The 21414-nt window shown below is 45.9% G+C and overlaps 1 protein-coding gene across 1 annotated transcript in view; it reads left to right on the top strand.

The window, feature by feature from the left end:
- The first annotated feature begins 1422 nt into the window (after nucleotides 1-1422).
- YME1L1 (YME1 like 1 ATPase) overlaps nucleotides 1423-21414 on the top strand; it is a 465708-nt gene continuing 445716 nt past the window's right edge. Inside the window, exon 1 of the mRNA XM_086941610.1 lies at nucleotides 1423-1620. Coding sequence (XP_086797736.1) covers nucleotides 1588-1620 — 33 coding nt within the window. The 5' untranslated portion in view covers nucleotides 1423-1587. The remainder of the gene's footprint in view (nucleotides 1621-21414) is intronic.

Genomic DNA, 21414 nt, shown 5'->3' with positions numbered 1-21414 from the left:
TCACTCGCTCCGGAAACTGAGCAGCCTTGGGTAAAGCAGATGCAGTGGTGGTCGAGGAGCGGGAGACGCCAGATGCTGCACGCTTTCGGGGTGCTGTGAATGACCTTTGACAATGTTGTTTTCTTTTCATATTTTTCAGCTGGGATTTGGCACCTGGTAAACATTGTACAGACAGGTAGAGTAAACGAAGCCCGAGGCTACCCAAAGGAGGTCACGGATAAGCTTGCTGCATTTCCAACAGCGCTTTGGCTTGGTTCCTCTGCGCCTTTCTACAAAAATGCGACACGGCGGGAGGGGGCGGGCAGGGGAGGGGGCGGAGAGGGGAGAGGTGCGACACGGCAGGAAGACGGAAGGAAGAGAGGGGAGGGGGAGGAGAAATGCGACACGGCGGGAGGGGGCGGAGGGGTAAACAAAGACGGACGTGCACGCGCACGCGCTTTTAAGGTCAATGCGCATGCGCATAAGCTCAATGCGCATGCGCATTGACCTTAAAAGTCACGGGCACTGCAAGGAATCGCCACGATTCCTTGCAGTGTGGATAAAGAGTAGATAACTCGCAATAGTCTCGCTTGCTCGATGCGCATGCGCATCGACAGGCGAGACCTAAAAACCCGATTCCTTGTGGGTTTCAGCTGACAGGGCTTGGTATTGTGAAAAGTGCTAATTCTTCCAACAAAGAGTTGCGATGCAGGGGCTCTTCAAGGGGTGAAAAACCAACAAAGCGTTATTAACAAGGGAATCGTCTTTTAAAGACCTGCGAAGTACTGGGGGGTGAAGCTGTTTCAGCCCCGGCTGTCAGGGGGGTGGGGGGGGGGGGTGAGGGTGCATTCACTGCCAACAACCAGGCCAGTGCCCAACACTTGCATCACCCTCTCTGCCTGCCTTATGCTCCATGCTTCTGAAAGGTAAGAAAAACACGTGCATTTACGTTTTAAATGTCCGATCCTACAGCAGCCACTTCCAAAGCCCATACATGCCGTTAACCCGATTCAAAGTCCCATTCTCCCGATTTTTTTCTTTTAATCTCCCACTTTGTTCTCCTGAAATGTTGGCATGTATGCATTCCTAACAACGAATACCGAACTTAACGGGCAAATTATAACACAAAGGTTTTTGTTTTTTTTAAGTGTGAACAACCATTACGATTTTGAGAAAAAAATAGGCACCCTTGCACACAGGACGTGGTTCTTTACGTGTTTAGCATTTGACGCTGTTTCATCTTTCTGCCTAATAAAAAAAAATAATGAAAGCAGAAAGTGTACAAAAAAAATGCCCTGTACCCACTATCAAAATACAATTAATTTGGAACCATACTGTAGAGACCCTACGAATTACGCGACGAAAACGATCAACCCTTCCTCATCAGATGTTTAGTTTACACAGTAATGGTCCGTGAAAGTGTCAGCTAAACCGGAAGTGCTTGCGTACTAACACCACCGGGTCAGCGGTAAAACGTCAGCGGCTGCAACTAGAAGCCATTTTGCGTGACCGGCTGCCGCTAGGAGCGCTGCGAAGGGCTGGGGGCTGCGCTTTGGAGATTTAGACCATCTAAAAGTTTATTGCGGTGTTAAGTATCCTGTCACTGAGATGTTTTCCTTCTACGCCACGGTTCAACCACAGGTGAGTGATCTCTTCTCTTTATTTATAATACTGCTTCTTATGTAACTGATGGACATACTTTGGTTCCCCACGACCTTGTATATCTCATGACATCATCATGCTTGTTGAACATCCGACATGACGTCACAATGCGCTCCCTTTACATATCTGACTTTTCTCATGTCTTTTGCTTTCGTAAACACTAGTCTTTGGCGGTTTTAATAGGCGTTTCAGTGTCCTGCAGTGGCGGCCAGATTAGCCGTAGTCAAATAATTGTATGTTATGTTGTCGGAAGGTCTGTGCCAGTTCGTTCATGTCACTGGATACTTTACGCACACGGTCGCTTGTGGTCATCATGATGACCTGAAAGCAACGTTAGCTGTGTTATGATCGGTTAGTATGACAGGACAGAGTTTGGCATCTATGTGCCTGTCTATAGCATAAGTACTGAGTTTGTTTACATAAAAAAAAACATGTCTTACTAGGTTACTGCAACTTCTCAATACATGGAAAACCAAACCTGTCTCATAGTGGTAGCAGCAGGATATTGCTCGGTGCTGACGTGAAATATCAGCTAGGTGAGAAAGGTGTCAGAAATTGGTTATTCACTCACTCATCCACTTATACCACATGTTTTCCAACTTTTTTGCTCTGAATCCGACAAACGAAAATGTTTTATAGTTGGACCCCCCTCTTAAACTTTTATACCAGGACTTGAGAGGGCGGGACTGGTAAGGGCCGGGTGCAAGAGGCTGGGAGTATGAGATTTTATAGGCACTGTTCTGTAGCTCAAATTGTGCACTAAATGTGAGCATTATAAAAGCAAATATGTCTTACGAAACCAGATAATTCTACCCCAAATATATATGGTGTTTTGAGCTCCTCACACCTGGGCCCCAATGTACCTGATCATCAATACAATAAAGACCTGGCTATAATGGAGTTAATTTTAATGTTACTTTTAGGCACTGCTTCCAACGTGGGTCTCTTTTTTCACCCACTGTTTGGCACCCCATCCAATTTCCAGCAGTCCCAGAACTCTCAATATTCTTAAACAAGCATTTACAATGCAATGGTTTTGCCTTTGTTAAAGTTAGAGCTATTGGCATTGCTCTTGACATTATTTTTATTTATGTGTTTTTTTAAAAACATAAATAAATGGCATTGTCATTTACAATGCCAATAGCTTAATCGCTCGCAAATGCATGACCTCTTGCATTTTACACCCACACAGAGCCACACACGCAAAGCCACCCACACACACATAGTCACCAACACAATCTGCACTCTGCACTCTGAATCTGCACTCTGAATCTGCACTCTGAATCTGCACTCTGAATCTGCACTCTGAATCTACACTCTGCACTCTGAATCTGCACTCTGAATCTGCACTCTGAATCTGCACTCTGAATCTGCACTCTGAATCTGCACTCTGCACTCTGAATCTGCACTCTGAATCTGCACTCTGAATCTGCACTCTGACTCTGCACTCTGACTCTGCACTCTGACTCTGCACTCTGACTCTGCACTCTGACTCTGCACTCTGACTCTGCACTCTGCACTCTGACTCTGCACTCTGAATCTGCACTCTGCACTCTGAATCTGCACTCTGAATCTGCACTCTGAATCTGCACTCTGCACTCTGCACTCTGCACTCTGCACTCTGCACTCTGCACTCTGCACTCTGCACTCTGCACTCTGCACTCTGCACTCTGCACTCTGAATCTGCACTCTGAACGGGACGGCCCCGGCAAACACGGGACGCCTGCTCACCCTGATTATACACCATACCAGGCCCCGTTTCTGGGCACCTTGGTGGCAATTGACCAGTTGTGATATTTATGGTACGCACTCCTGGATGAAGATCAAGGTATAGATGTCTTAGTAGGAGGCACTGCTGCTTAGGGCGGCGATAATTTGACTATCACTATGCCAAGAGCCAGGACGTCACTTACAGAGCATGGCTCCACTCGCCTCCCTTGATTTAAAGATGCGTATGAGTGCCTGTAGTCTGGGTACCACTTGCGCAACGCCCCATGCTCAGTGAAGGTCACCGTGTGCGGATGTCAAACGTCTGCCATTCAGGTTCAGAGAGGCAGATATTTTCCCGCAGACGTGCTTGCGCTCAGGAAAGGGAGTATATATGTGTGGCACCGACAGTAACCTGGAAGTGAGGGCAGATGAAACCCCCATCCCCGCCGCTCTTCCAGGGGCTCCCAGAGGAGGTGCAGGCTGCGTGATTAATAATATTTTAGCGTGGCTGTCCTCTCGGGTTGGGTTTTTTGACGCACAAGCTGTTAAATCACTCTGGAGGTGGAAGGCCCTGACATGTCTCCGGTTACGAAAACAAGCCCCGAAAATGAATGAAAATATTTCTGTGCGAGGGAAGAGCTTACGCACTGTCCACAGAGGTCACACCGCAGAATTGGGTGGGAATTAAGCGTCCCCAGATGTGCCTCGTGCTCCTCTTTGTGCCGGAGTTCAGCATAGCTGGAATATTTGGTGTCTTCTGCTGCAGCAACAGCTCTGAAGAGCCAGCAACAATTTGCAGTCTGCCCTGGCTGGATGGACTGGCCCCTGGGATAGGGTGGGGACCACATTAAGGTTGACGGGCAGTCATAGGAAGTGACTGTAAGAACCTACTAAATCCATGTTTTAGGGAACTGTGTTTTTCCATCCAGAATACATCTTCGAGCTCCCCATGATTTCATAAAAATCCATGTGATTACATGTGATAGCCTGACGGGGTGTCTGAAATCTATACTGTGGAATTAAACACACCATTACGCAGCTTGTAAACTGTGCCAACACGTCGCCAGTAGTTCATTATAAATCAGATTCGAGGCCAGCTTTAAAGTGTTGAATGTGCGGTAATACGCAGGTGGAATCCTGCTTTCCTGTACTGAACCCCAGCTGTGGAGTAAATAAACACCCACTCTTAATTTCTGCTTTATTCTATGTGGGAGACTATAATCACCTTATAAAGGCTTGCACAATATTTTCAGCAGGCGTGAGATGACGTAATAAGAAGGTAATGTAGCAGAGTTGCTCCGTTTGCCAAAGAGATCGGTGCTGTTGTGTTTACACATACTGTGGCACTTTTCCAACAAGATTTTCAGGGCCGTCGGAGCTTGGAAACACGAGAGGGACGGGGGGAGGGGGGCGGGAGAGGACACGGACGGCGGGAGACACCGGAGCAGGAAGGCGGGTGCCGGCAATGCCGGAACAGATTCGGGGGGCGTTCCCGGCTTTTGGCTGACGTCGCGTGACGTAGCCAAAAGCCAAACATTCTCGGGAACGCCCCCGAATCTGGTCCGGCATTGACGGACAGGCCCGTCTTCCAATGGCTAGCCTCCATTTATGGAGCTAGCCAATGAAAGACGGAGGCCGTTCCTGTCTCCCGTATACAACTCAAGAGGTTTTCGCCTGCGCGAAAAAGATGCGCAGAAGCGCATCTTTTCGCCAGGCAAAACCTAAAAAGGAAAGAAGAACTGCAGTCAGTCAAGCCGCCCAACCAAGCACACCCTCCCCCACAACACGTGAGTGAAGAACACGTACTAGAAAATAAGTGAAAGAGTGAGAGGGCACCTCACGTATGCAACACCAGGGAGGCTACCAGCAGGTTCTCGCCAGTATGCCCACATATATCATCATCGGTTGCCCACTCACTGAAACAAAGAAAATGGTGTCCAAGAGAGAGACAAGAAAGGCAGAAGAAAAGAAATCAACTGTACCAAAATATAAACCCAGTGATATGTAGAGAACAGTGTGCTCAATGCAACTTAAAATAGAGTTAAGACTCACTGTTAAGTTGCCCTCTTTATTTGAAGATTTGAGCTTACTCAGATTAAAAGCACTGCATGTTACTAACCTTTTCCAAAAAGGCCAACATGTTTCATTGCCAGTTGCATACTTTGTGGCAAATTCGTCAGGGTGTGGGGTTCAATCACTCGCCTCTGGACAATGTTTTTTGTAATGCGGATAGGCTGACAAGACAAAAGGGACAGCAATTCTATCAGTAAAACCTGGTCAACCAGATAAAATCATACTTCAACGTAATGTATATTCTTTACTCTTGGGTTTCAATCATATATACTTACCAATCCTCTTTATAGTGTCCTGAGTTAATACCATAAAGGATTTGTTAAAAACAGAGTCCTTATATACTTCTAGTACACTACGTAAAGTTCTTATTCCACACACCGGTGCCATTACTCTGGTGATGTTTAAATTTTATAACTCAGAACACTACAGAAACCATAATGGTTTGCAGTACAATTTCATATGTCATCCTTTTATCTTATTATTTGCATAAATGCAAGGCTGCTGATGTTCTAAGATTCTTAAAACTCACATCAGTGTGCCTACACTGGTATTCTATACTGCACATACATATCTGCACCACCCAGCTTTCGGCATCTAGAGGGTTGTATAAGTGCACCCAGGACATTAATCTTTTTTGTGTTGGTGTTGGGTTTCCTATACAGTCCAGATCCCTGCTTAATGAACAAGTCAGTCGTAGAGCCCTACCATCTACTGACTTTGTTCCATTCAATGTGGTCATTCAATCCTGTTTGATCCATTCTCTCAGAGAAGATCCAAAGGGCTTCTTTGTTAGCCAGTATTCTTTCGATGCCGTCACTGCCGGCAATTACCCTTTCCAGAACAACCCACCTTAATGCTCGAAGGTCATGTTTATGTTTATTAAAATGCTGTACCAAGCGCGTCGTGAGTTTACCTGCTTTGATGGTGCTTAAGTGCTCTTGTTTCCGCACTTTGGGGCACATTATGATGGCGGACGGACCTGAGTCCGTCCGCCACCATAAAGTAGGAGGGAACTTCCGCATGGGCTGCGGAGTTCCCTCCTGTGCAATTAGGATGTGACTGCCACCCTGGCGGTCACATCCTCTATTTTAACATTGCGGCGGGTGCAGCTTCAAGCTGCACCCGCAGCAATGTTAAAATGCACGCATTGCATTTGTATGTAGAAAGTGGCAGGCACTGCGCGGTTCCTGCCGCTTTCTGCATCCAAATGTAGGGGGGTACCATAGGTACCCCCCATGAGCACCCCCCCCCTTCTCCTAGGGGGCCCACAACGGGCCCCCGCAGTGAAGTTACACATGCTTTTCCACGGTGGAAAAGCCGCCGCGGAAAAGCATGTTTCAGAGCCCTTCCTAATCTGGCTGATGGTGTCAGAGAGACACCGTCACCATATTAGTGCTTTTCCGCCGCGGTTGTAAGCCAACCGCGGCGGAAAAGCTGCGGACGGAAACCAGGACCCATGTGGGTAAAAAATCCTAGGCCATCCGCAGGATAAGTGACCATAAAGGCTAGGACCAGTGGAGAAGAAGAATTATCGAAAACTAGTATGTATATTAAAAAATATATATATTTAATTAAACATAGATAAAAATCATATAGAGACTCAAACACATAAGTCAAACTATATGATACAATAAAATAGTGACATGTACAAATCTTGAACAAATATCAAAAACATTAATTAAAAAACAGATACATCATAGTAACATTATAAATCACGACGAATTGCAGATGATTATACATAAAAAATTCCAGAATGACAGTTGCAAATACTGTGAGATTAATTATAAGGACTCGACGCGCGTTTCGGCAGAGAAAAAACCGCCTTCCTCAGGAGTCATAGGTGAAACTATTTGCAGTGTTGTTTATCATTCCATTCGTTAAAGGGGATCGATGATAACTTCCTTTTTTGTTAAAAAAAACAATAACACAGGGCCACTTGATAAAGGCTAATACCTAATATTTTCACAACGTGGATATTGGGGCTCACTGTGTCGGGATATTTCGCTTCATAGTAGTGTCCAAATATTTGCATGTAATCATTACTTTGAGTACATGGCTGATAATACTTCAATCGCAATTCATATTAGTTCATTGATGTAAAAACGGGACGAAATGCCGGGAGCATTGGATAAGCTTCAGAGGAGCAACTAGATGCCGGCAGCAAGGTGGTGCTGTTCCACTATTTAAAATGGATGAAAATCTTAACCGGACATAAAATGGTGTAATTCCAAGTATTCGATAGTAGCTAAGAACGGATAGAGTCTTGTGGGCTGCATGATGGTGCAGTTCCAGAAGCCAGGGTAGCAAGTCAGCGTTGTGAAAATATTAGGTATTAGCCTTTATCAAGTGGCCCTGTGTTATTGTTTTTTTTAACAAAAAAGGAAGTTATCATCGATCCCCTTTAACGAATGGAATGATAAACAACACTGCAAATAGTTTCACCTATGACTCCTGAGGAAGGCGGTTTTTTCTCTGCCGAAACGCGCGTCGAGTCCTTATAATTAATCTCACAGTATTTGCAACTGTCATTCTGGAATTCTTTATGTATAATCATCTGCCATTCGTCGTGATTTATAATGTTACTATGATGTATCTGTTTTTTAATTAATGTTTTTGATATTTGTTCAAGATTTGTACATGTCACTATTTTATTGTATCATATAGTTTGACTTATGTGTTTGAGTCTCTATATGATTTTTATCTATGTTTAATTAAATATATATATTTTTTAATATACATACTAGTTTTTGATAATTCTTCTTCTCCACTGGTCCTAGCCTTTATGGTCACTTATCCTGCGGATGGCCTAGGATTTTTTACCCACATTGGTTCTTACCCTGCCCTAGGAATCTGTGTATTACTGATACCCAGGGGGTCCTTGTTTTCTCTCAATCGGAAACCAGGACCCACCAGCCATCCTAATGTGGTGGTGGGTCTTTGGTGTGTCCGCAGAGGATTTTCCGCATCCTCCGGGCCGGCGGTGGCTTCCGCCAGACCGGAGGATGTGGAAAATCCTCCATCCTAATGAGGCCCTTTGACTTTTCTAGTTGTTTGGCCAATATACTGTAGCCCACACTGGCATGTTAATCTGTATATGACATAAACTGTATTACAGTTTGAGAACTTATTCAAATGCCATATTCTTCCATTGTACAGCTGCACATTTTTTTTGTTTGTTGTTAATTCGCATACCGAACAGCCCCCACACGGATAGTGTCCTGTTGGCATCACAGTAATCTTTGGTTTCTGTACTTGACATGTGTGCACAAGTTGTCTTTCAAATTACTTGCACATCTAAATGCGAATCTGGATTGTGCCATCTTAAAATCAACAGTGGACCGCAACGACCAATGTCTCCTGATCACATGTCTTATCTTAGAGGCTAAAGGGTCGAATGTCATAACCACTGGTAGGTAGACAATCAGCTTCTTATCTTGTGTTCTTTTCCAATAAAGGCGTATTTGAGTATTGCGTGCTCTTTTACAGGCCCTGTTAACTATCTTCTTGGATAGGCTCTTTGCATCAATTTACCCGCCAAATCTTTATCTTGCCGTGAAAAAGACTCAACAGTCGTGCACGCACGTCGGTACCTCAAAAATGGACCTACGGGCAAATTATCCCGCAGGGCTCTCGTATGATAGGACTGGTAGTGTAACAATGAATTCCTATCAGTCCCTTTCTGGTGGACCTCAGTGCAAGTTTATTCTCCTGTACAGTTATATCCAGATCTAAGTATACAGCATGTTTGTTACTTTTTGTCCACGTAAACCGCTGACACGTGTCAAGGCTGTTCAACCAGTCCAGAAAGTCCAAAAGGGTACTCTCTTCTCCAGTCCAAATACACAAAACCTCGTCAATATATCTCTTCCAGAGACCATTATGTCTCTGGAAGGGATTTGACGAATGATACAAGAAGTGTTCCTCGAACTGGCCTACATAAATGCAGTCCAGGCTGGGGGCAAAAGTTGCGCCCATTGATGTACAGGACACTTGCAGGTATAAGTCATCTTTGTAATAGAAGTAATTGCATGTCAATGCGAGTTCTATGCACTGGAGCACGAACGACTGAGGGGTATCATAGTACCACTCTTGTTCCCCCAGGGCTCTTGCTGCTGCCACACGCGTAGCTTCCTAGGGGATACTAGTATACAACAATTGTAACTAAAAATTGATGCTTGGAGTCAAATGCCAAATCATTCAGGGTAGTATCTTGTACATATGATGGTTGCTTCAGAACAGACTCTCCTAAAAAGAGATCCGCAAATTGGGACAACTGCTCCAGTACGGAAGAAATTCCCGATACTATCAGGAGCCCGGGGGGCGCTGTGCCTTATGCACTTTAGGTAATATTTAGAAGGCCAAAGTTCTGGGCTTGATGTTGACAAGAAACTTGTCGTCCTTGCTCGTTATCCATTTCTTACTCCTAGCTTCCGCCACCGTCTTGATGATCATATCTTGAAGTTGACACAAGGGGTCTCTATAGAGGGGGTGATAGTTGTTACGCTCACCTTGCCGCCTCAACACCTTATTATCGTAATCTGTGTTATTCATAACTACAACTGCCTGCCTTTATCAGCGGACTTTATAGTTATGGCATCATTGTCCTGTAGTGTCTTTACTTCCTCCCATCTGCATGGCTCATATTATTAAAGCCATTTCGTTGGTCAAGTTGTTCCAGTTTCGTGATGTATTCCAAGAACTTTTGTTCGAATACCAGGATCTCCGGTCCTACTGATGAGCTGGGCGGACAAAACTTAGAGAGACGTCGCAAATTAGTCACAAATATAGATTCTGATTCTAAGTCTTTACTGGCAACACATTTTTAAAGTTTGATTTTCTTCATTGTTCCATGGAATTCCGTCCAACATTTAAAGACATCATGTTGTGGGTTGGGAACATATCCCAATCCTTTATTGAGGACCCAAATCTCGTTAGATGTCAGTTCATAGTCTGATAAGTTCATGGCTATGTTATTTAGAGCGGGGTCCTGCCCCGTCTACGGGTTATGCGTGCCAAGAACATTGGCCATTGCTGTCCCTGGTTCTGTCGGGCACGACCTTGGCCCCTCTGTACCCCTACACCTCTTGCCCCATTGAGTTTGTCCTAAAAAAGAACGCAACAGAGCTCCTAAATCCTCGTTGGACTTGGACTGTGGGCCAAACCTTACTCTACCAGGATTGGGTGGCTGTACCCCCTCTTCTTCCTCACTCGAGGTATTATTAAAGGTCCAGTTCTGGGGTGTTCTCCTCTGCTGATGTCTACCCCTTCTCCCCTGGTAAAAAAAAAAGCCCACTCATGTATGTACCGCTCAAGATTTCTTCGTAACACCTTTTATCTTCTGATTAACCATATAGTTCTTGTACTCTGCTAAGTCCTCTTGGATCCGCTGTAACTGATCTTTAGTATCATTAATGGTTGCGTCTTTCTTCAGAGTTTCCTCTAATTCTAAAATCTCCATCAACAGTTCATCACTCTACCTCTTTGCCGTATTAATAATCAATATCTGCAAATCTCTTGTGCATTTTTTGGCAATATAACTCCAATCTAGTCTAAACTTCTTATCCTCTAGAAAAATACGTGGCTCTATTCTCACAAGTAGACTAGCTGGTGCTGCTCCAGCACAGAGGTACTCTGTCATAAGCGCTCCATGCAGAGCCACCCTGACCTGGTGTTTTGTGGTGTTACTTAACTTTTCCCATTCTTCTCATGCTGAACTAGTATTGGTTGAGGATCAGTCTGGAAACAATGAAGGACCTGCCAGAATAGCTGCGATCTGGTCATCAGGGAACGCCAAACCATTCCTGTCCATCCCTTCTCGGCTAGGCCTTTGGTAAAAAATATATATTCCAAAGGTGAACTTCAGGTCAGGCAGAGCGTGCTGCTGACTATAAAAGACTTATCTGGTTGATCCAGTCTAAAAACAATCTTTAGAGAAATGTTTTACAACAAGCTCTCACGGCTGAGCCGCTGTCCTAACACTATTCCCAACAAGGAGCTAATGTACCTTGCCTGCTGCCCTAATCATTGCTTTAACCCCGAGTAGCAGGCTGCCTTTCTGCTTTTCCTACCATGCTTGGCTATCACTCCAGTCCTGAAACAAACTGTTCCTTTCAGGAAAAAAAATGAACTTCCACACGTTGCCCCCACTTTACAGCAATGGCTTACTTAGCTCGAATGCTAGCAAAGCCCAGTGCCTCTTAAGGAAAGTAAGATAATCATGGTTTTGATGCAGTGGGACCCTTTGTCCCTGTGATCCAGTGCCACTTTGCCTTCTTCATTAGTTACTGCTACTGTCCTGTGAAACAGGCTCCCTCCTCTGCTTTTAGTAAACAAGCATTTGCAAAGCAATAGGTCTCGCATGTACACAAGTTTGAGCTATTGACATTGTAAATGACAATGCCTTTTATATTTATTTTTGTCAATAGCTCAAACTCGCATAAATGCAAGACCGATTGCATTACAAATGCTTTTCTTTTTGTACTCTTATATAGCGTGCACTCGACCCGAAGGTATTGGAGCGCTTTACATGAGCACCATTTACATTACACGAGGACACATTCATTTTTTGGTACAAGGAGATTAAATGAATTGCCCAGAACCATAGGATGTTAAGCCGACGCCGAGACTTGAACCAGGTTCCCAGTTCCAAAGTCGGCAGCTCTGGCCGTTGGGCTAACATGCAGGTCACAAGTTTAAACATTAAGGTAACTCAGTGGGTTGTGATGAGAGAACTAGAATTCCAGTAAGATAACTCGATAATGTGGGTGCCTTCTGTAGTCACCGTTTGACAGTATCTAGGTGTGCTCTATGGTAACATTAAAAATCCATTTAGGCTACTTTGTAATACTTGTCATTTTACAGATCATAACTAATGATACATTCATAATCAAGCGTCGATAGAATTTGCTAGTTTTAGAACCTAGTTGTTGAGGTCTATGGCAAGTGACTATTTATTAAAGTGGTAAAGCCTACAATGTTCAAATTAGATTGTTTAAGAATTAAGGGCCACGTTTACTTATGTAGCGCTTGGCTACTCCAGGAGTGCCCTCGCACTTTGGCAGTCAGTGACGGAAATAGGGGTCTAGTTCTTCGGAAGTTCTAATATCCCTGCAGTTTGAATAAATAGGTTTTCTGCTCTTTGTTGAATTTAGTCTCCTCTATGAAAGATCTTAGATGTGCAGGCATCTGATTCCAGATGCTAGCTGCTCTGAATGAAAGCGGACCCCCCCCCCCCCGATCCCCCCTCCCCCCTCCCCCCACCTTCGCTGTTTTATAAATCGGGGAACTGTAAGAAATTAATGACCCCTAAGCAGGTTGTTTACACCCCTCTCCAAATGGGCATAGGTTGCATCTCAAAACGACCAGCAGGTGCAATTTGCACCCACTATTTATGACGTAAATATGCACACATCAGGCCCTAAATATACAATGGTCTGTCATTCCTGTCAAAGAAATGCACTTACTGGGAAGTAAGCAAAGGACATGTGATGTCAATTCCACTACCACCATCATTTTTATGACATTACCTTTATGCACGCTTGTAATGAAATGCAAACTGGCAGAGTCATGCGCCACTTAATAAGGGGTGGCCCAGCCAATGGGAAGGCACGTGTTAAGGAATGCAGAGGGTGGCTCAGAGTCATTATATGTTAACCAAAGGTCTATATACGTCGATAGCCAAAGTGTACTCCTGCCAGAACCAGGCCCTGGGGTAGGCAGGACTGGCGTACTAACTTGCCCCTCCTCTGCAGCCTGGAGAGCTTTATTTGTGGTCCAGTGGGATGGAAAATTGCAGCGTTTATAAACTCCTGGTTAAACAGCGCTCGCAATGCAGACGCCCTCTCCAGACAGCACGGATATTAATTGGGAAAATGACATGTTTTCCTGTCAGGGTGCATGAGCGCGTGCCTGAGAGTTTAAGGAGATGTTATCTTTAGAAGCGGCTACAGCTTCATTTATTTGTCAGCACGTGATAGAGAAATAGCGAAGCCCGTTCTGCGTCTGTCACCCCCAGAGTTAGTAAGCGGAGACCTGCGGCCGCCGAGGCCCCCAGCCTGTCACTGGAGCAAGGCATGCCGGGAATGTTAATGGTACCTGCTGAGAATGTATCGCGGGGCCAGGCTATAGAACACTGCACATGTGCAGCCCAGGCGTGCAACAACATCTGCAGCGACGGTCCAGTGAACAAATAAACATTTACACGACTACCGCAAAAGTGCAGTTTTAACTCTGGTCACTTTCATTCTTGCACTAATGGATAGGTGCACGTGTTTTTAGGTCTCGCCTAGACGAAGCAAAAGCGAAGCTTTTGCGTCTAGGGCGAGACAACTTATGCAATCACTTTTGGGGGAATGTGGACAGCAGACTGTCACGAGCTTCTCCTGCCGGAGATTGTACCTCGTGAGCGTGCACGTCGCCGTGCCTCATAATCCCATTTGCAAGGAAAGCCACACTGAACACACACATGCAGGCAGGAAGGCACACACACACAGGAACGCACCTACACACATACAGAGGCCCCCCCCGCCGCCGCTGCATACATAGAAGCCCCCCCCCCCCCCTCCCCGCCGCCGCATACATAGAAGGCCCCCGCCGGCGCCGCATACATAGAAGCCCCCCCCCCACCTCCCCCGCATACATAGAAGGACCCCTCCCCCTGCCGCCGCATACATAGAGGAAAAACAGAACAAATTGGCTGGTCAGGATGATTAACAAAAAACTCTGGGCCCACGCAGCCAATATGTACTACGTGGCCAATAGAATTAAATTCCAAGAAAATTTATTTTCATTTAAACTTAGATTTCATTGGTTTCAAAAACAACAGACATAAACGGAAGACTGTCAGTACAGGTAGTTCAGTAACATGCAATCGTGTATACAATATATACAAATATATACAAATATACAAACAATTAAGGTGAAGAATCAGACAAAAAGCATATTATCACACCAAAACAGATAGAACACATACTATTCCAAATCCATTGCAAAGTACAAAATGCTGTTGGGGACAGAACATTTACTTGTGCATGGAGGGAAAAGAAAAAGGAAACCAGTCCTTAGAACTAAAGACCAATGGACAGGCGGAACTGAGATGGAAAAAGGGTGCCTGCCTGTCTCACAAGACCTGTGGTCGAATGTTTATAGGATTTCACGGCTAGGGCCGGCAGGGGTGGTATGATTTACACCCTAGCTGCATCCTTTGATCTTGCCACAGGTTGGGGATGTCAACGCGTTTCGAACCTTGGATGTTATAAGTTCTCCTCAGGACAGGGACTGGAAAAGGATTAATCTGCAAGGAAATTACGGATAGGTGTCAGATAAATAAAGTAACGCTGCATGGACCTACTCTGACTCTGCGAGGTAGGGGGACAAATATTACCTGCACGGCGGGCACGAGGGCTGCCGGAGTGTAGGTGTACCGCAGTTCAAAATGGAAGTCTAAAGGAAAAATAGGAAAGTGCACAGAGCGGTCAGTACCCGTTGTGTAAAACAAGCGGTGTGCAACATGTAGCAACACAGGGCCTGTGGTGGAAAGATTCATACCGGTCGCGGTTGAATGGTCCCCGCTTGAATCTGTTTCATTGACCAGCCGCCCCTCGAACTTCACTTTTCAATACAGGTAGGAGCCAACCTCCAGTTCCGTTCTAAGTGCTTTTCCATTCACCCCATGAACTTGGTTACTCAAAGTGTCCCCGTTTGTCTTGTTGTTACTAATTACAGCCTACAACACCAGCGCCTAATATGTGAGACGCCCTTCCTACTCAGTTTGCACCGCGTCGCGGGCATTGCGCCTTCAGGCTTTCCACCCTGTCAAGCACAGGTATGAATCTTTCCACCACAGGCCCTGTGTTGCTACATGTTGCACACCGCTTGTTTTACACAACGGGTACTGACCGCTCTGTGCACTTTCCTATTTTTCCTTTAGACTTCCATTTTGAACTGCGGTACACCTACACTTCGGCAGCCCTCGTGCCCGCCGTGCAGGTAATATTTGTCCCCCTACCGCGCAGAGTCAGAGTAGGTCCATGCAGCGTTACTTTATTTATCTGACACCTATCCGTAATTTCCTTGCAGATTAATCCTTTTCCAGTCCCTGTCCTGAGGAGAACCTATAACATCCAAGGTTCGAAACGCGTTGACATCCCCAACCTGTGGCAAGATCAAAGGATGCAGCTAGGGTGTAAATCATACCACCCCTGCGGGCCCTAGCCGTGAAATCCTATAAACATTCGACCACAGGTCTTGTGAGACAGGCAGGCACCCTTTTTCCATCTCCGTTCCGCCTGTCCATTGGTCTTTAGTTCTAAGGACTGGTTTCCTTTTTCTTTTTCCTCCATGCACAAGTAAATGTTCTGTCCCCAACAGCATTTTGTACTTTGCAATTGATTTGGAATAGTATGTGTTCTATCTGTTTTGGTGTGATAATATGCTTTTTGTCTGATTCTTCACCTTAATTGTTTGTACATTTGTATATTTGTATATATTGTATACCCAATTGCATGTTACTGAACTACCTGTACTGACAGTCTTCCGTTTATGTCTGTTGTTTTTTAAACCAATGAAATCTAAGTTTAAATGAAAATAAATTTTCTTGGAATTTAATTTTATTGGCCACGTAGTACATATTGGCTGCGTGGGCCCAGAGTTTTTTGTTAATCATCCTGATCAGCCAATTTGTTCTGTTTTTCCACTTGTTGAGATCCGGGCTGGCCAGTTGTAGGATCCAATACCTTCACTGTTTCACAGCCGCATACATAGAGGCGGGCCCCCCTCCCCCTGGCCGCCGCCGCATACATAGAAGCGCCCCCCGCCGTATACATGCAAGTGCCGGCCCCGCCCGCCGCATACATGCAAGCGCCGCCCCCCCCGCATACATGCAAGCGCCGCCCCCCGCATACATGCAAGCGCCCCCCCACTTACCGTCATTCTAAAGTCTTGCAGCCTCCGTGGGGCTCTCCCTCGGGCATGAGCCCTCCCTCGGGCATGAGCCCCGCGTCACCAGCACTGCTTCTCGGTGGGCGCGTGCTTCCAAAGACGGAAGTCCCGCCCCAAGGAATGTTTCGCTTCCGCTGTCGGAGCTGGTAAACAATGGAAAACATTGTAATTACGGTTCAGCTGTAGTAAGTCATTAGAGCGGCTATTACTTGATTTCGTTGATGGCTTTGATTTAATATTGTGACAGCGCTGGCTTTTAAGTGTACTTTTTTAAAGATGGGGCAGTGTTTTCAATTAGGTAAGGTGCCATATGATAGTAAAACACAGCCGCTGCTTATGATATTCTAGTCTTCTGAAGGTTCCGGCAATAGATTGTAGCTGCATTATAATAATTTACCGGCAGCTCAGCAGTTTACGGGCAGTTCAGCTTCACTCTGCTCGGATTGCCTGGTCGGCTTGTACCTAATGTGTTTTTTCATGACAGTCCGTTTGGAGTGTATATGGATAGCAATGAAAGGCACGCGTTTGTTTTTTTAAGACTTTATTTTATCTAAATCTGATCCCTACTCTATAATGCCCGGGTGGGGCATCTGGGCGCTACTTCTGAGAAGCATAGACATTTATTTATTTATTTATTTAATTTCTTGTATAGCGCAAGAATCGACCCCATACGGGGTATCTCCGCGCTTTGCTCGCAAGATGGAAAAGGAGGAGTTATTGCAGATGAGCTGTAGAGTAGTGGGCTGATGGTTCAGTTATTCTTCTAGGAACAGGTTGGTTTTTAATTTTTTCCTGAAGGCGGAGTGGTTGGAGATTTGCCTGATGCTGAAGGGTAAGTTGTTCCATAGGGTAGGCCCCACCAAGGAGAAGGCTCGGCCACCTTGTCTGGTTTTTTTTTACAAGAGGAGTTTTTATCAGCAGTTGGTTGCTTGATCGTAGGGATCTGTCTGGTTTGTAAAGGTGTAGTTTTTTGAGTCAGATAGTTGGGGGCATTCCCGAATAAGCATTTGTGGACAGTGCAACAAATTTTAAATTTGATGCGTTGTCGTATCGGTAGCCAATGAAGTTCTCTCAGCAAAGGCTTGGAAGGGGTTCTTGGAGGGGCATTCAGAATCAGTCTTGCCGCTGTGTTTTGGACTACCTGCAGGCGGTTTATGGCATCCTCGTTGGCTTGTATCAGGAGCCCGTTGCAGTAGTCTAGTCTACTTATCACCATGGTCTGCACAAGGGTCTTTCTATAGTTGTCTGGTAGATAAGGGAAGACTCGTCTTAACAGACCAATGGTGTGGAAGCATGCCCCAGCGATTGCATTCACATGTTCCTTCAGGGTCAAATTTTGATCTAACTTCACCCCCAGATTCTTTACTGTCAATTTTGGGGAGGGTACTGGTCCTAGGTCTAGGGGCCACCAATCAGGGGACCATAGTATAGATGCTTTTCCAAAGAGCATTACTTCCGTCTTCCCGACGTTACATTGGAGACGGTTGGAAGCCATCCAATTAGAGATAGCCCTCATGCCTTCAGCAAAATTTTCCCTAACATTGGAGTTAAGGGAATGGAAAGGGTAGAGGAGTTGGGTGTCGTCAGCGTAGGACACCGGAGTGAATCCGTATTTCCTCACAATCTCAGCAAGGGGGGCCACGTACACATTGAACAATGTGGGGCTTAGGCATGAGCCCTGTGGCACCCCCTTCGTGAGCACCCTTGAGGAGGAACGATAGGGTCCCAGGCTGACGGATTGTGAGCGCCCGGACAGAAAACTCTCCAACCAAGAAAGGGCCTGTCCTCCAATGCCCACTCCCTTTAGACGGCTCACGAGCATCTTGTGGGACACAGTATCAAAGGCGGCCGACAGGTCTAACAGCACCAGAATCATTGAGCCTCCTCTATCCTGTGACATCTTGATGTTATCGGTCACGGAGAGGAGTGCAGATTCGGTGCTGTAGTTGGGCCTGAACCCAGATTGTGAGTGGTCCAGGCCCCCTGTCGCCTCTATGAAACTGGACAAGTGGGTGTTGACATGCTTCTCGGCCAGTTTACTCAGGAGGGGCAGCAGAGAGATAGGGCGGAGGTTGGAGAGCTCTGTCCAAGGGGAGGTGGAGTTTTTCCGTATAGGATTCACTACTGCCTCTTTCCATTGCTGAGGGAGTTTACCTTCTCTGTAAGAGAGGTTCAAAACTTTTTGGATGACGGGGCAGAGAGCTGTGCTCAGAATGTTCATCACTCTAGGGGGGAGAAGGTCAAGGGGAACCCTGTTTTTATTTTGTTTAATAAGGATCTTATGTCATCCTCGGTGGTTTCAGGGATGTCAGTGAAGGTCTCAGTGTTAGTTTGTGTGCAAGAGGCATTAGGAGTCTCTATGGTATTGGGGTGTTTGGCCAGTATTTTATTATAGATGGTGTCGATTTTATCTTCAAAGAAATGTGAGATCTTATTACACAACTCCTGAGAAAAGGTGTCAGGGCTTTCGCATGCTGAGGGGTTGGTGAAGTTTCTCAGGATTTTAAAACAACCGAGGCTTGAACCTGCTCTTGAGGACAGTGAGATCCGGGCAGGAACGGCGATGAAGGGGGCGTTTATTTCCGTGATATAGGGCTGCATAATCTATGCTCATACAGATATGTATATAATAACATTTATATGTGGTTGTAGTGAGGCAGTTTAATATAGCTATACATTGGATATTATTTACACACACACACGTATGTTCAGTGTGTAATCATATACGTGCAGACGCGTTTGTGCACATTTCTGCTCGTGCCTGCAATCTGCACTCCCGCTCCTCATTTCACCTTTCCATGAATGTGTGAATAACCCCGAATTAAGGCCTCTCTGGTGACGCGCAGCTGGTGCCGATAGGCTCGCCCCACCCGTGACGGCTCCTGAGAGAGTGTGTGCTTGTCTCATTCTGGTTGTGTCTCCACGGACGCCTGTCTCCTGAGGCAGGCTTCTCAGGGGTGCATCCGATTGTCACCTCTGTACTGCGTGTGTGTGTGTGTGTATGAGAGAGGGGGGCAGATTGTGAGAGGGATTGTGTGTGTAAAAGATAGACAGATTATGTGTGCGTGAGAGAGATCATTTGTGTGTGTGGAAATAATTGCAAGTGTTTGCGTCAGAAAGATTGTGTGTGAGTGTGTATGTGAGAGTGATAATTATTGTGTGTGTGGTCGAGAGATTATGTGTGAGCGTTTGTGTGAGATTGTAAGTGTGTGTGCACGATAGAGACAGACAAATTGTGTGGGAGAGAGAAGACTGTGTGCGAGAGAGAAATTGTGTGTGGTAGTAAGATTGTATGTGTGCGTGTGAGCCTCTTTGTGTGTAATGTAATTACAAGTTGTATGGCTATTGACATTGTAAATGACAATGCCATTTATTTATCTGTTTTCAAAACCAACACATAAATAAAAATGTTGTCATTTACAATGCCAATAGCTCTAACTTTGGCAAAGGCGAGACCGTTACATTGTAAATGCTTGTTTAGCACTGGTTGGTAGGCTCAATTGTCTATGCCAAATTACACAAAAGTGATGCAACATTTAGGTAATGCCTATAGATAACACAGGATGTGGCCTAACGTACAGAGCTGCATACTCCAGAGCTGAGAATCCGGGTTTGAGTGTCAGTGTCAGCTTAACGTCCTGTGATTCTCTGCAAATCACTTAATCACCCGCGTTTGATTCATTCAAATCTCTCAAAGTACCCTAGCTTGGAGCATTACCGCTTTTAATATGACATTGATTTAAAGCCAGACATGCATCATAGTTCATACAAACATGCTGACTATGACTTTAACTTTCTGTGGGGCCCATTTTAGCGTGTCAATATCAAGGTTGGATCGGGATTCGAAATCGGCCCCAAGCACACTATAAACAAGACGTGAGCGATACCGAGAGAGAGTGAGGTGTGTCTAAATCGCAAAAGACCGGGATGGAGGGGGAGGGGGAGGGGGTTGGCTTCACTGACTGGTAGGGCAGTGTACATGCGTAACTGTGTGTATGCCTGTGAGCCTCTGGGTGAGGTGGGGGAGTAGTAGCTGCGTGTATGCAAGTGAACTCTTGTTTCTTTGGGGGGGGGGTGTTTGTGCACTTGTTGCAGCACCAGTGTCAAGCATGACCCCCACAACTTATAACGTGATCCACCGGCAATAATAAAAAGCTGAGATAACCGCCACCGCGGCCACAGCACCCGCACCCTGTAATGCAATGTATGTACCTGTAATGAAAACATGAAGTCTGCGCAATGTATGTATTTTTGTGATCAGTAGGGGCTGCCGTCAGAAGTATCGAGAGAGAAGGGGAAGGGGCTTGAGCCAGATTACCGAAAGCGCGCACACACGCTGAAATCAGAGACAACCCTGTGCGACGGCCCAGCAGCATATGAGACAGGAGATGTGCACGGCGCCGGGCTGGGCGTGCGCGCCCACGAGATGAAATCTGAAATCTCCGATGACTTGCTCGTGCACATTCCCTGTCTTCACATTCCCCTGAACACGCCGGCAATAGGTCATTCGCTACGCTCGACCTAAAAACATGGGTCTTGATCTTGCACCACACTCCTTCTGTCATCTCTCTGAGGCCCAAGCTAAGATGTCTCTGTTTCAATATTCACATCCATTGGGCCCTTAGTATAGGGCCAAAAGAGCAACACTGATACAGCAAGGGTGTGCTGGGCTCTAATGCAAACAAGGAAGAATAGTAAAACAACCATAATTGCGGTTTAGTTTGCTCTGCACTCCACTGGGCCTCCGTGCCACTGCAGCACTTGTGATTCGTACAGCCCTTCGAAACAGGCTTAGTCCTCTACACATGACACAGCGCTACTCCTCCTAGGCCTCAGTCTCAAAGTAAGCTGTCTGCCTCTTTCTGTAATATGAAAAAGGGAGCAAAGCCCAAATCTCCTCTCCCCTGCCCCTGGTGCTGGGGCCAATGCAGCAGGGGTGACCTGGGCCTAATAGTAGCAAGGAAACAGGGCCTCCACTCCACTTTTTGATAATAAGACAGTCCTATTGGGATGAAGTAGCACCCTAACATCCTTGGTCCTAGTGTCACTGCA

The sequence above is a fragment of the Lissotriton vulgaris genome, chromosome 10 (assembly GCF_964263255.1).
Source record: "Lissotriton vulgaris chromosome 10, aLisVul1.2, whole genome shotgun sequence".
NCBI classification, from domain to species: Eukaryota; Metazoa; Chordata; class Amphibia; order Caudata; family Salamandridae; genus Lissotriton; species Lissotriton vulgaris.
The sequence above is the reverse complement of the archived record's forward strand: the minus strand, read 5'-3'. Positions and strand labels throughout refer to the sequence as shown.